At 23.9% G+C, this 15,194-nt stretch overlaps 1 protein-coding gene across 1 annotated transcript; it reads right to left on the bottom strand.

The window, feature by feature from the left end:
* Nucleotides 1-1,084: 1,084 nt before the first annotated feature.
* LOC101514614 (BOI-related E3 ubiquitin-protein ligase 1-like) lies at nt 1,085-3,254 on the bottom strand. The gene is made up of 3 exons (XM_004486369.4): nt 3,050-3,254; nt 2,362-2,719; nt 1,085-1,795 (listed from the first exon to the last, which is right to left on the bottom strand). The coding sequence occupies exons 1-3, from the start codon at nt 3,103-3,105 to the stop codon at nt 1,253-1,255; spliced, it is 957 nt and encodes a 318-aa protein (XP_004486426.1). The 5' UTR covers nt 3,106-3,254; the 3' UTR covers nt 1,085-1,252.
* Between the last annotated feature and the right edge of the window lie 11,940 nt (nt 3,255-15,194).

The following is a 15,194-nucleotide window of genomic DNA, read 5'->3' as shown; positions in this document are numbered from 1 at the left end:
GCTGGTATTCTTCTTTTTTAACTGACCACTAAATTCTCAACAGTTAAACTTCAAGTAGTGGTGTAGTGTATTTTTAATCCATTCTTTTTATTTTTATTCTTTTATTTTTTTAATTGGCCACTAACTTTTCAACTGATCGTGTAACATAAGTTTAATTTTATTCTAAAAAAAGAGATATTATATTGTATAGATTATCTTTCAATTGGCCACTCAATTCTCAACCGTGAAATGTGAAATGTCAGGTCGTGCATTATATTTTATTTTTAATTGGTCATTCACTTCTGCATTTCTCATGTAATAGAAGTTTTATTTTTGTCTTAAAAAAATCTTTTATTTTTAATTTATTTTTCTTATTTTTTAATTGGTCATTAACTTCTCAACGGATACATGAAAAAACTGTAAGTCGTGGTGTATTGTATTTTATTTTTAATTTTTTAATTGACCATTAAATTGTATCGTGGACAAAGATCGTGATGTAACAGAAGTTTTATGCTTTTCTTACAAAAAAAGCTTTTTATTTTTAATTCATTCCTTTTATTTTTTTAATTGGCCATTAACTTCTCAAGAATAAACACGTATTATTTCTATTAATAGAAACTTATATTTTCTTAACACTCCAGTTTGTTGACACGTGTCAAACTTGCCAATTTATCATGTTTGCTTTATTATAATGTATAGATTATGGATATCCCAAATGAAAAAACAGAAAAATAACGATGGTCAATTTAATTTTATTATATTTTTTATACTTGAACGAAATTTAATTTTCTCTAAAAAGAATACTATATAAATTTAAAACTAACTTTGATATTCAAATAATAAATACTCGATGCTCAATTGGTTTTGACCAGAAATTCTCTAATATGAATAGAGATATCCAAAATAAAAGTAATGGACAGTTTTTTTTGTTTTTTCTTTTTTTAATTCTCTTAACACGCATTGTCATTGCACAATTTTCTATGTTTACTAATGCTCAATTGAAACCGAAAACCTTGATAAGGTTAAATATTGATGACAAAAATTAACCCAATGAATAAAAAAGATAACATAAATTAACTTATATGGCATCCACCAAATCTAGATATTAAACAAATAAAAAATAATTTATATTTGAAAGCCATATTCTGTATAAAAAAATTAAACTCTTTCTAACATTTCTATTTCCATTTTTTTTTGTCTTAACTGTAATAACATAACAAAATTCAAAAAAACTAAAACTATTTTTCTTGTCTAAAGTAAAAAAAAAATTTACCTAAGAGAGATTAACATGCACACTAGCATCCATGCCACAATCACACACTGGACATTTACGAACAGTGGACCCACACACATTGCATAGACACAAATGTCTACATGGTAATACCAACACACTTGATTCTCTCACCCCACAATTCTTACACATCCTAACCAAACTACTACCACTTCGACCACCATCGACCATTAGAGCAGTGTCTCTGGCATTTTCGGCCGGACCATTGCTCCCGCAACTCGATTCGGTGTCTTCCTCGGCCGCCGCGTGGTTAAAACCCTCTTTGACATGTGCCATGACTTGTTCCAAATTGTTACGTAGGTAATTGGCAGTGGTTTCATTTGTTTGTGCTAGCTCTCTCCAAACTTGATTTTCAGCACTTAAACTTTTGACCCTTTCTTGAAGTGCCCAATTTAGCTTTCCTATTCTTTGAATCTCTTCATCTTTTTCTTTCAATTTCTTTGCTATTGTTTCTTGGATTACGCATGCTAACATCCTTGTTTGCCTCATTTTGTGTTGTTCTAACTCCATTCTCACTTTTTCTGTCTGTTAAAATCAAAATAAATAAATAAATATTAATTAAAAATTTCATCAATTCTTAATTATAAATAAAAATAAAAAAAATCTAAATTCATTATAATTCGGAGTTTTAGTTAATTCTAAAAAATTAAATTTCTTAATGGGTGTAATAATTAAAAACATCATAGAATTTATCAAATTATCCTTTATTAAAATTAAATTAGTTTATATTTTCAACCAAAAAAATATTATTATTTTTTTACTATAATCAAAACGGAAGGGAGTTACCCATAATTTTTGTTCACATGAAAAAACATAAAACACATTTATTACACAAGCATAAAACACCCCACCCCATAATTTAAAAAACTCACACACACACACAAAAAACATATTAACTACATAAAAAATAAAAACACCCCATAATTATTTTCATTCAAAGTTTGAAAATTTCTCACACCCTTTGTCAGTTACTTACTTTAGATACTTGAATGAAACGTTGAAGTTTGAACAACAGTTTTTTTTTTTTTCAAAAAAAAAAAAAATTAATTATAAAAAAAAAAGAGAAATTTAAGTGAAGGTATGAAAATTACATGATGAGCAAGGATGCGATCAATATCAGATTGTTGATTTTGAAATTGGTAGACAACTTGATCAAGAAATGATGATGATGATGATTCAGAGGAGATAACTTTGTTCTTTTGATTTGGTGGTAGAGAGACTAATTCATTGGAAAAATCTCTAGAACGTTTTCTTTGAAGAGGTATATTGTAAGTGAGTCCACTATCAGCTTTGTTTGGATCACAAACATTTGATTGGTAAAATGGTATGAGAGATTCATGCATTGTTGTTGGAAGAGGCAGAGTAGAATCCATTTGAACATTGTATATTTCAGAGTTCAACACTTGTTCTTGTTGTTGATAATGATGTTGATTTGATTTTATTATTTCCCTATACAAACAAAAAAACAAAAGGGAACATAAGTATTAGCAAATTTGAAGAAAATAATTTGTTTTATCAACAAACAAATGTTTGAATTTTCTATGAGTTCATAATTTATCAAAAATTATACTATGGTGTTTCAACAAAATCATATGATGATTTTCATCATTGTTTAATATATATTTCAATTAGCTGCAATTTTGTTTAAAAATTGAAATGTAATTTATGACAAAATCATGATTGTTTACTATGATTTTATCATTCTTACCACAAATAATTGTTAAAAATATCATAGCGAAAAATTTGAAGAATGATAAAATTGCAAAATTGTAATAGTACCTATTTGTGAGTAAATGAGAAGGCAAGAGATTCATGTAGCTAGCTTCAACAGCCATGGAGAAAATATTAGAATGAAAAGAAAAGATGTTTTTTGTGTAGGCTAAGGTTGTTGTTGTTGTTATGTTTTGTGTGAGAGTTTGGTTTGGTGTTGAGAGATTTTGAGGTGATGGAAAAGGGAGAATAAGAAGGAGATGAGGAAGAGCATGAAGTTTGAACAACATTTTTTTTTTTTTTCAAAAAAAAAAAAAATTAATTATAAAAAAAAAAGAGAAATTTAAGTGAAGGTATGAAAATTACATGATGAGCAAGGATGCGATCAATATCAGATTGTTGATTTTGAAATTGGTAGACAACTTGATCAAGAAATGATGATGATGATGATTCAGAGGAGATAACTTTGTTCTTTTGATTTGGTGGTAGAGAGACTAATTCATTGGAAAAATCTCTAGAACGTTTTCTTTGAAGAGGTATATTGTAAGTGAGTCCACTATCAGCTTTGTTTGGATCACAAACATTTGATTGGTAAAATGGTATGAGAGATTCATGCATTGTTGTTGGAAGAGGCAGAGTAGAATCCATTTGAACATTGTATATTTCAGAGTTCAACACTTGTTCTTGTTGTTGATAATGATGTTGATTTGATTTTATTATTTCCCTATACAAACAAAAAAACAAAAGGGAACATAAGTATTAGCAAATTTGAAGAAAATAATTTGTTTTATCAACAAACAAATGTTTGAATTTTCTATGAGTTCATAATTTATCAAAAATTATACTATGGTGTTTCAACAAAATCATATGATGATTTTCATCATTGTTTAATATATATTTCAATTAGCTGCAATTTTGTTTAAAAATTGAAATGTAATTTATGACAAAATCATGATTGTTTACTATGATTTTATCATTCTTACCACAAATAATTGTTAAAAATATCATAGCGAAAAATTTGAAGAATGATAAAATTGCAAAATTGTAATAGTACCTATTTGTGAGTAAATGAGAAGGCAAGAGATTCATGTAGCTAGCTTCAACAGCCATGGAGAAAATATTAGAATGAAAAGAAAAGATGTTTTTTGTGTAGGCTAAGGTTGTTGTTGTTGTTATGTTTTGTGTGAGAGTTTGGTTTGGTGTTGAGAGATTTTGAGGTGATGGAAAAGGGAGAATAAGAAGGAGATGAGGAAGAGCATGCAATAGATGTGGCTATGTATTAGGAATGAATGAATGAATGATTCATGTAAGGCTTAGTATTTAGCCTATGCTTTTTTTTTTTTTTTTTGTTGTTGTTGTTGTGGGCGTTTTAAAAGAGTTAGAAGAAAGTCAAACGCATCTTTTCTAAGACAGAGAAAATCTTTATGAAGAATAAAAAAACTATAAACAATTCAATTTATTGTTTTACTATTATTAAATTCAATCACCACTTTATTGTTTCCAAAAAAATATTAAAAGGGTTGTCAGAATTTGGTCTGGAGGATTCGCTTTCACAATTTTTCTACTTTCACTCGTTTTGGAATTTGGGTTCCCAACTTTTCCTTTTTTACTTTTTACGAAGTAGAATATTTTAATAATAAATACATCATCATGTATATATATAAAATTAACTAATTATTTTTATTTTATTAACTTAAATATATGTTTAATTTCCATAATTTTTTATTTTTTATTTTTTTCCTGTAAATTTTTTTCTTTGATTATTATCTTTACAAATATGTTTTATATTTTTTTTTATCATTATTCAATTGTTTTAGTCTATGTAAAATTAATTTTTATTGAAATGAATTTTGAAAAAAATATTTATATATAATATTTGATTTTAACCTTTAATTATTAACAATATAAGTAATTATAGGGACTAGTTTCAATTAAAATAATTTCACATAGACAAAAATAAAATAATAAGAACAAAAATAAAAATATATAAGAACAAAAATAAAATAAAAAATTTACTAAAATTAAAAAAATATATTTATAAAAATCAAAAGTATGTTTAAGTCAATTTTATTTTATATTTTTAATTGATTTCCGTTTATTTTATTGCCATATGTATTTCCTTGACAGCTTCCTCATGCCAATTACATGTATTTTTGGATTAGGAGCAATTTTGAAAGCATGAAATTCATCATTCAAGCTCTCTAGGTTTAGTCATGCCTTAATTCCCACCAAAACATGGTTGTAGGATTTTTTTTTTTATTGAAAATATAATAAAAGGATTTTTATTTTATATATATATATATATATATTGCACAGACTCCCCATGTTATTAGCAAAACATTGACACCAGGACACTATTATAATTACTTAATACACTTTATAAAAAATACTAGTAGTATTGCATTAATTAGTAATTAATTCAAATTGATAAAGTAATTATTTATATACCAAGTTTTAGATAAAATTGATATTAACATATGAAAATACAATATAATAATAGATATTTATAATACATATTTGGTTATGTGTTAAGTAGTATAATATATGCTAAGATGAAATTAACCACGTGATATAGCTAGAATATTATGAAAGAGTAATTGATTTTATGAAATTTATAAATCTGATTTATTCTATAAAAGTGTTATTTGAATGGTGTGGATATTAAAAATATTCAATTTTAAATATTTGTTAAAAGATATAAATGTAAAATATGTAAGGATTTATGTTTTTTGTTGTAATATAATTCCCATTCTACGTGCACATACACTAATTAATTTAAGTACAAAAATGTTTTATTTCCTTTGAGAATAAAACATCATGTTCAACTAGATTTAGTTGGAGTGTAATTTGATATTTCAATAAGGAAAGGTTTAATTAGGATTGATATTATTCACTGAATTTTAAATTTGTTTAATGGTCAAGATAAAAACATATTATAGAATAATTTATTCTTGCCAATGTCCCAACGTGTCTAGGTAGTGTTGCAAATTAACAAAACAGGGGTTAAAATAATAAAGAGATGGACTTAATTTCTACCATAAAAAATAAAAACTATCAGTTAATATTTTATATTGTAAAAACACAAACAAGGTAGAATAAAAAAAATTAACCTTTCATTTACGCTTAAAAACATAACTTAAAATGTAAAACATAACAATATTGAAATTGAAAATAATAAGAAAACTATAACAATACATAAGTTATAAAAAGTTAAATATCATAAAATATAGAAATAATTAAAATAAAAACATAAATTTAACCATTCATATTAATTTTCAAAAAATAGTTTAAATGAATTTAAAAAATCAAAAGTTAATCTTAAAATAAATAAATAAACCTTTTTTTTATTTGATAACTTTATATCATTTATATCTTATCAAACTATTATTTGGTTATCCTATAACACATTATATAAAAATATAATTCAGTCAAAAATATATATAAAAATATAATACTATTTAAATTGATATCTCATACACAAAAAATGACGTAAACATACCATATATTAATCATATTTCATATTTATTTAATTGATCCATATTCTATATTGGACATCAATCTTCCATTTTTAAGAAAAATATACTTTAACGTATATAAGATGATAGTAAAATATATTATTGTTTTGGGTGTATCACTTTTATATCAATCAAATTAATGTACCTCAATTGATTGCATACTTTTAACTTGTGTAAGAGGTCATTGATTTGATTACAAACACAGATTATATGTTAATTTTAGAGGTTCAAAATTGTCTCCATTATTACTATACATCATAAGGAAGATTATTCTCATAGAAAATTAAAATTAGTAGGTTTGTGAGAATTCACCTTGAATCGGTTTGGAACTAAAAACCCTAATAATTAATTACCATGGATTCCTACAAAAAAGTATCCATCTATCATATACTAGGAAACTGCACGTTTTGTTTAAAAAAAAAGGAAACTACACATAATTTAAAAATCTAAAATATTAGTGGTATTTCAATTTTTCTATAAAAAATTTAGGATAAGAAGATAGTACATCAGTTTAAGGATATTTTTTTGAACTCTGATGTCATAAATATTAAACAATTTATTATATATAGAACAACGCAATATATTATTTATTTTTCCTGAAACAGGCAGTATTATTAGATTCTATATAAGATATATTTCAATTCAATTTGCATAAAAAAGTTTTTCAATTCAAATTAATTTTAATTGATTATGAAGTCAAAGAATTTGTAAAAAAATATTCAATTCAATTGAAACATATACACTATTTATTTATACAAATATTTCATGAAAAATATATTTTTTTTAAATAATATTTTTACCAAAATATATCCTTTTATAGCAAAATTTGTATAGTCTTGAATCCAACTAATTCTTCATATTATGTTTTCTTATACAATTATTTTTATACAAATTCAAAAGTTATTTTAAATTATTTTTATAATTGAATAAAATTCAAATTATTTTTAATATATATATATATATATATATATAATTGAATAGAATGAGTAATATTTTTATGTTTCTTTTTCCATATGATCAAACTATATCTAAGATTTAAAAAAATTCAATTTTTTACAATGACTCATACTTTGACTTTTACTTAAATGATTTTATTCCTAATTATATACACTATTTTATATTACTTGGCCACTTGTCTGTTAAACATTCTCCGCATATTAAAAGTAAGCTGATTATTTCATATGTGTTTTAAATGGAAGGTGGTTTTCAATTTCTTGTGTGTTTTCTAAAATAATAAATGCGTGTTTCAAATTCTACATTACAATAATACAGTGTCATTTATTTCAATTAAAATATTTAAAAACAATATTAAAAAAATATTAAAAACATAACACTTACAATTTCTTTGTTTTAATTTGAAATAAAAGTCAATGAAAGCCGTTGTTAATACAAGAAATGTAATTAAAATCAAGGTTACATTGAAACAAAAACAAGGTGTAGGATTAAAGTTTCTCGTCAATATATATATATATATAGATTCGTCTACTATAAAATTAATTTTGTGATAAATTACTTCGTTAAATAATTTAATATAAATAATAAATTTTACTAATTCAACTGATGATTATTGATATAATATATTAACGATCAAGCACATAAAATTTTATATAAATTTAAAATTTATAGTTAAAAAATCTATCTATCAATATTTACTTATATTTTTAACAGTTTATTATACTTTTAATTGAAATTACTTAATGAAGTATCAAATTCGTTAATAAGTAGGTCAAGAAACTATGATTGATTGTCATTTGTTTCTTCTTAAGAATTTTCAATATTGGGTATTTATTATTTTTTATGTTTTTAGTTTATTGAAACACTTTCTTTATATAAATATTTTATTGAATCACATTATATATAATGTGAATCCTTATTTTAGTTTATGAATTAAATATTAAATATTAATTTTAAATATTAAGTATTATATATTCAACAACAATTACACATTATTATGTGTTACTTTATTCAAAATTAGTAATATTACTATGTTTTTACTAAAAATAATTATAAAGTACTTTTTAAATATTGATAGAATTTGCAAGATATAGATCAAATAAAAATAAACTATAAAAATTAAAATCAAAATGAAACTAAAGACTATAAACATATTTAAATATTTATAATAAGAGATCGTTCGATCCCTATGGATATTGTAGAAAAGATTCCCTTTCAATAATATCATTTGCTAAATCAAACATTTCCATAGCATTTTTGTAACTAGTAAACCCAATCAAACTATGAGTTGGATTCTTCTACCACAAACCAACAACATTTGGTTGTCAAAGGATCCTTTAAAAGTCCACAAATCTCACATTTTGAAGTATGCCTTCATATTTCAAAGATTTTTGTGTACCAAATCTCTTATTTGATGAATCACAACATCAAAATAGTTATCCATTACATAATCTAAACTCTGTAAAAAATAATCAAAGACTATTTTTTTTCTTTCAAGATGTTCCATTTCCCAAAACACAAATATGTAGAAAACCCCCCAAAACCCAAATTCATTTCAAACCCTACAAAAAATGAAATATACCAAGACACAAACCACCATTGTATGAAGACAATGCACACATGCAATGATCATTTCTATGCAAAAACACTACGACTCACCAAGTATTATAATTTTATTTTTTTAAATAACCAACACATAATAAGTTGTCCAACGTTGAGAAGGATTTACAAGTAGCTAGGGCCAAGATAGATCGACCTTTGTATATATAATGACTTTGACTAAAGAGTAGAGGGGAAGAACTAACATGAATTAACATACATAAGTTCACATAGAATGACACTTTTTTTTGTTTAAACAAAATTGTTCTAACATGTTATGAGATCTAAATCAAAATTATCAAACGAAGTCTTTTCAAAAGTTTATAAATAAATTATTAATATTTTATTTAATAACATAAGTAATGGAATTTTCAAATCTATTTTTTTAATATTTTTTAAAAAACGAAATAAGACATTTCAACTGTTTTATAACAACATCAAGAACTCATGTAAAATTTTCCATTTTTTCTTTGAAAAAGAAAACAGTGTGTATACGATGTAATACTTCATATTAGTAATATGTTCACTATTTATCTCATGATTTATCAATTTATAACTAATATTTCTCATATGAGCAATGTGTTTACTTTTTGTCATAAGATTTCTCAATTTATAACTAATATTTATCTCATCTTTACTACCTTCATTCGCCAATTTATTTGTACTAATAAGAATATTAAATAATTTGCAACAATAACAAAATATTTTATTTAATTTATATAAGATTTTATTTAATTTTAAAAATATTAGAATGTAAAACCTTATTATTAAATAAAAAAACATTTGAGACTTAATTTTTTTTTATCAAATAAAAAATGATTTGAGATCTAATTTTGTTTTTGTTTTATAAACTAACTTACCCGTAATTTTGTTGTCAAGGAATCAAAATAAACATTAAAATGAATTTAAGAGAACAAAAAGATAAGTATGTAAAAAAAGTATTGAAATTAGAAGTGATATACAATATATTTAAACTATTTCAAAATCTTCATCCATACATTAACCTAAAATACTAATTATTCTTGATATTAATGAAACAAACTATAATATTGAATAAGGCTGAAGTTAGTAGACGCCACGTAGATAACATAGATAAGTATTTATGTTTGACATTGAATTTTTTTAATATTAATTATTCCTGATATTAATAAAACAAATTACGATATTAAATACAAGGGTGAAGTTGGTAGATGTCACGTAGATAAGTATTTATTTTGTTTGTTCAATGAAAGTTTTTTTGAGTATTTGCACGGTTAATTCAAATATTTGTGCATTGCTTCTTTCAATTGTAAGAGTTCGTTTTTTTAAGTCATTAATAAAAAATGAAATAAATTTTCTAATTAGATATCTTTGATTGTATTCAACGCATGCAGGTGTTTGCTTTCCACGTACTTATTTTGAATTTAATAAATAATATTTATAATTATTGAAATAACAATAATAAATTTAAAATTTTGTTTAAAAGCTTTATTTACTCTTACTCTTCTTTTTTATTTGAAAAATTCTTTTGAAAAAGAATATATAGTAAATCATTTTGTCAAGTATTATTGTGTGAATGTGATCAAATTAAATAAAAGTAGTTTGACGTAGACGTGGCATTAGTAATGTTTTAATTAATAAAAATTTATCTTTTTCTTAATTTTTTTTAAAATATAGATTAATATGTAATAAATTTATTTATGTTATAAAATAATTTACTTTAATCTATTTTACTATTTCAAAACCTTGAATATTATCCTATTTATCTCAAAATAATTGTTGTATTTTATCATTTAATATAAATTAATAAAATAATAATTTTATCAAAATATTCTTATAAATTATTAATTAATTTCAATCATCATAGATACAAAGTTATATTAAAAACTAAAAACAAAAAATATTTTAAAATAACTTTTTTTATAAAGCAACAATTATTAAGAAACATGTGGGTGGGTACGAACTCAATGAATGTGAAATAACTAGTGGGTTGCTAATCAATATTTGGAACGAAACAGTTTCTGACTTTTTTTCCTCTTTCGTATTCTCAGGTTCAGTCAATGTTTCATACTTCATCGACAACTTCAATTTCTTTCTCTTTTTATTTCTTAATTTTATCTTTTAAAAATTGTTTAATAGTCAAATTCAAACAAAGAAAGATTATTAATTTACAAATAAATTGATACGCATATATACTATGGGTCAACGTTTATTTCATCCCTCACACCCAAGTGAATTCCATTACAATTTTATTGCTATTACTATGTTGGAGCACTTGATTTGGCAAATATATATATTGTTTTTTTAAAAAAAAAAATATTGACATTATTATCCATATGAAAATTAAAATACTATAAAGTAGTATATCTATATATTTGTTATCATGATGTTTAAATTTAGGTAGAATTTGAAAGAAAAAAATTATCTCAATGAATATTTATAATTATATGTTATATATATATATATATAGAATTTTAAATTAAAAAAAATAAACAAGAATGATAACTTATTAGTTTATTAGAGATTGGTCAAAAACATTTTCTTAAATTTAGTTGAAAACACGTGAGTGAGTAAAAAAAAACTATTTCTATAACTTTACATGTTTTTGTTATTTGCATTTTCTTACTGTACATCATTTCCCTTTATAGAATCCTTTTAAATTTTTTAATTGTTTAAGTATTTTTTTATTAAAATATCCTTAATTATTTTAGACAGTTTTTTAGCAAATAAGTAAACAATAAATACTATATGTGAATTATAAACTTTTTTATTTTGACAAATATGTGAATGATAAACTTGAAAATTCAATACTAACAATTTAATATTACTACTTCATATTTCCCATTATAAAATAGTGGATGACTATATATGTTAGCTGATAGCTAATGACATTAACGGATAATTTATTTGATAGTAAAGAAATTAAAATATTAAATTTAAAGTGTTTGTTAAAATTAGTAATTAAACTAAATAATAAATATAAAATAACATAAAAGATATACTTTAAATTAATATTTCAATTTTTCAATTAAAATATATATAAGAGAAAAATACTAATCTCAAACGATTTTTGGAATAACATTTTCAGAATATATTATAAACTCATTAAAAAATAATATAAATTCAAGATAGAGTATTTTTACCAAATAACTATACTTTTATTATATGAACTTATATGCAATAAACTACCGGTGGTCTTGTCAAAGAGAACCTAAGTGTCTATTTTATTAGAATACCATAACAATATTTTTATTATTATTTTAAATAAAACCCTCATTTATTACACTATTATCACTTCTATCCATTTGTAATTATCGTTTTAAGATTATTTTAATATAATAAGAAAACCATTAAATTGTGTTATTTTAGTGAAATTATTTATCCTTTCTTTATAGCACTTTTGACTATTTATATCTTAATCCACTTTCTTTTTTTGTTTTTGAGCTCAATCCACTTTTTTTATCTATGCAATAAATTGTTAGAGATAATGTTCATAAAATATCGTTAATATTTTCTATATAATTGTATTTTGTAAGTGTATTAATGTTAGAATTATAATAAGAAAATAGTTTATGGAGAAATGAATGGCATCTATATGCAATAGTCATTGTCACGGAAAGAAACAAGGAACACCTCTTGGGGTCCTATATATGAATTGATTGACATCATTTAGCAAACTTTCAAGTTTCAACTAACATGCATGGAACCTACACATCATCTTCTGCCTGCAAAAATTGATTGCTTTTATTGTGATCTATTGCAAATATCAATTATTTTCAATATCAAGTACTATAGTGTATAGGTTGAATAAAAAGGAACACTAACCCACTTTGTCCGTAGCCATCTAACATTTCCCATTCTTAAATTCCCTCACAAGCACGCACTATGAATGAATGAAAAGGTGTGTGGTATAAAGATTAAAGTAACATAAAGAAAATAAAGAAAATAAGTGGCCAACAAAAAAGAGAGAACATAAATAAATGTAGACATACATGGATTCTCATCTCCTCTTTTATTGCTTTCTTCCATCATCAAAATATTAACATAGATCCACTTGGTATCATAAACATACCATTCACATATAATTGAGAGGCTCAAATATAGATTATTAAAGGAAAATTTAAGTCTCACGTAAAATAAATTTAAATTTAACCTTTATACTATAAAAATTTATATTTTAATGATAAATTAGACTCACTATAAAAACTTAATCCAAACTATTTTAAATAAAATAAATATATATTTATTAGAATATATTAGTTTGTTAATTAATTAATTAATCGATTTTCATATTTCGATGTATCGGTTCTTTGTAGTTACACGAGTTAAAAAAAAAATTACATTAAGTCTTTCAAAATTATATATGCTTAACCTTGAAATACATTAATTGAAAGTAATAAACAAATTGAGGTAACACGATCAATGAAAGAACTCTAATGTTTTTTATTATAAAAAAGCAAGCATAAAAAAGTTCATGTGCTTAAGAGAAAGTACACATCTAAATACATAGTACTACACTATAGATAATGACCCTTAAAAAAAAACACAAGATTTTATTATTATTATTATTATTGTGCTATCTCATGGATGCTACATATATACGTTATTGTGTTGATTACTCCAATGCAAGCCTACATTGTCCTCATTGAAATCTAAAGATAAGTACAATTATTAAATTACCATAGAAAATTTCTATAAATGCATCAAAGTGTGGGCTTGAAATGTGAATATGGGTGTGAGATGTCTTTGGTAGCTAAAGTAATCTTGTCGTTTATAGTGACAGCTCCAAAACCTAATTGCAAAGACAAAGTTTGGTTGCAGTTGCTTGTTACATGTGGAATTGAAAACATATACATAGACATGCCACTAAATGTCAAAGTGTGTCTAGATTATTGATGTACTTTATTTTGAATGTCCATTTCATCATTAACGTGGAAAGAACACTACTCATATTATTAATTTTTTTCAATTGGCTAATAAAATATTCAAATTTTCCTCATAGTTTCCAAAAACACTTTTTTCTAGAAATAATGTAAATTTTGCTTTGAAGTTTGGAGAAACATCAATTGACACTGATCATCAACAATTGTTTACTATTGTTTTACTTTTTTTATCTTTTATTTTCCTTTTTCAAATTAAGGTTCCATTCATGTGCCAACCAATTTGGAAGATCTTGTGTTGTGATTCAAAAAGTGGTCAAAGTTGTGAACCACATATAGAGATAGGAATATTTGCAAAATCAAAATTAAATTTATTAAAAAAATTAAAATATAAATCTAACACATTATCTTATCATAGATTTGTGTATAAACATAAGTTTGATATTTTTAAAAATATAATATAATTTGTTATTAACCTATTTAAAAATTTATTTTAATGACCACCTAATTTGATGACATTTAGGTGACTATGATTATATTTGATATACAATAAAGGCATTGTTTTGAATGGTTGAGTCTCTAGTACTATTTAAGTGGGGAAAAGGAAAATTCACATAGAAAAAGTAAAAACCCACCCGTGCTTTAAGATATAATAAATGGCATAAAATAGCATCCTACTATTTATTTAGGGGAAAAAGAGCAGAGAGGGATCTATCTACATTGGATCTTGTGAGCTAGCATGAAGTGAAAGAGGACCACTTTATTTAGTGCAAATTTTAGTGCATTTGAAGTGGGTAGCTACAAGCTAAATCATAATAATTAAAAGGATGGAAACAATTGATAAAGTACCTTTGCTTTTATAGCAAAAAAGAAAAGAGGGGTGAGGGTCCCCAAAACCTTCAAGATTTGGACTTTTTATTTATTTGGGTGCTAATCGACCTAATAGAAAATGAAAATATATCTAATTATTTTAATTTCAATGCCTAATCTAGATTAAGTGAATTAATTGATTTGACCCCATTACATCTTAGTTCTTGTTTATTAATGTTGCATTAACCAACATAGTTGTTTACTTTAATCTAAAGTTAATCTTTGATTTTAAATGTAGAGAAATCTTTACAACTTTCGTTTGATTATTCGTGCAGAAAAAACTTTTAAATGCATCTTTAATTTTATGATAGAATTATGGTAAAAGATCAGAATCATTCTCAATGAGTCTATAAGAAGTGATCCCATTTTTTTCATTAGGTCCGGGTAGAGACCAAAGGTCTTGAGCGACGGATCCAG

The sequence above is a fragment of the Cicer arietinum genome, chromosome 1, assembly GCF_000331145.2.
Source record: "Cicer arietinum cultivar CDC Frontier isolate Library 1 chromosome 1, Cicar.CDCFrontier_v2.0, whole genome shotgun sequence".
NCBI classification, from domain to species: domain Eukaryota; kingdom Viridiplantae; phylum Streptophyta; class Magnoliopsida; order Fabales; family Fabaceae; genus Cicer; species Cicer arietinum.
This window is presented reverse-complemented; position numbering and strand designations above follow the sequence as displayed.

Excerpts from the sequence above, each read along its gene's own strand:
- LOC101514614 (XM_004486369.4), bottom strand. The coding sequence starts at position 3,105 with ATGGCTGTTGAAGCTAGCTACATGAATCTCTTGCCTTCTCATTTACTC. Across the intron at positions 2,720-3,049 it reads TCTCATTTACTCACAAATAG|GGAAATAATAAAATCAAATC; the intron begins GTACTATTACAA and ends TTGTTTGTATAG. Across the intron at positions 1,796-2,361 it reads ATCGCATCCTTGCTCATCAT|ACAGAAAAAGTGAGAATGGA; the intron begins GTAATTTTCATA and ends TGATTTTAACAG.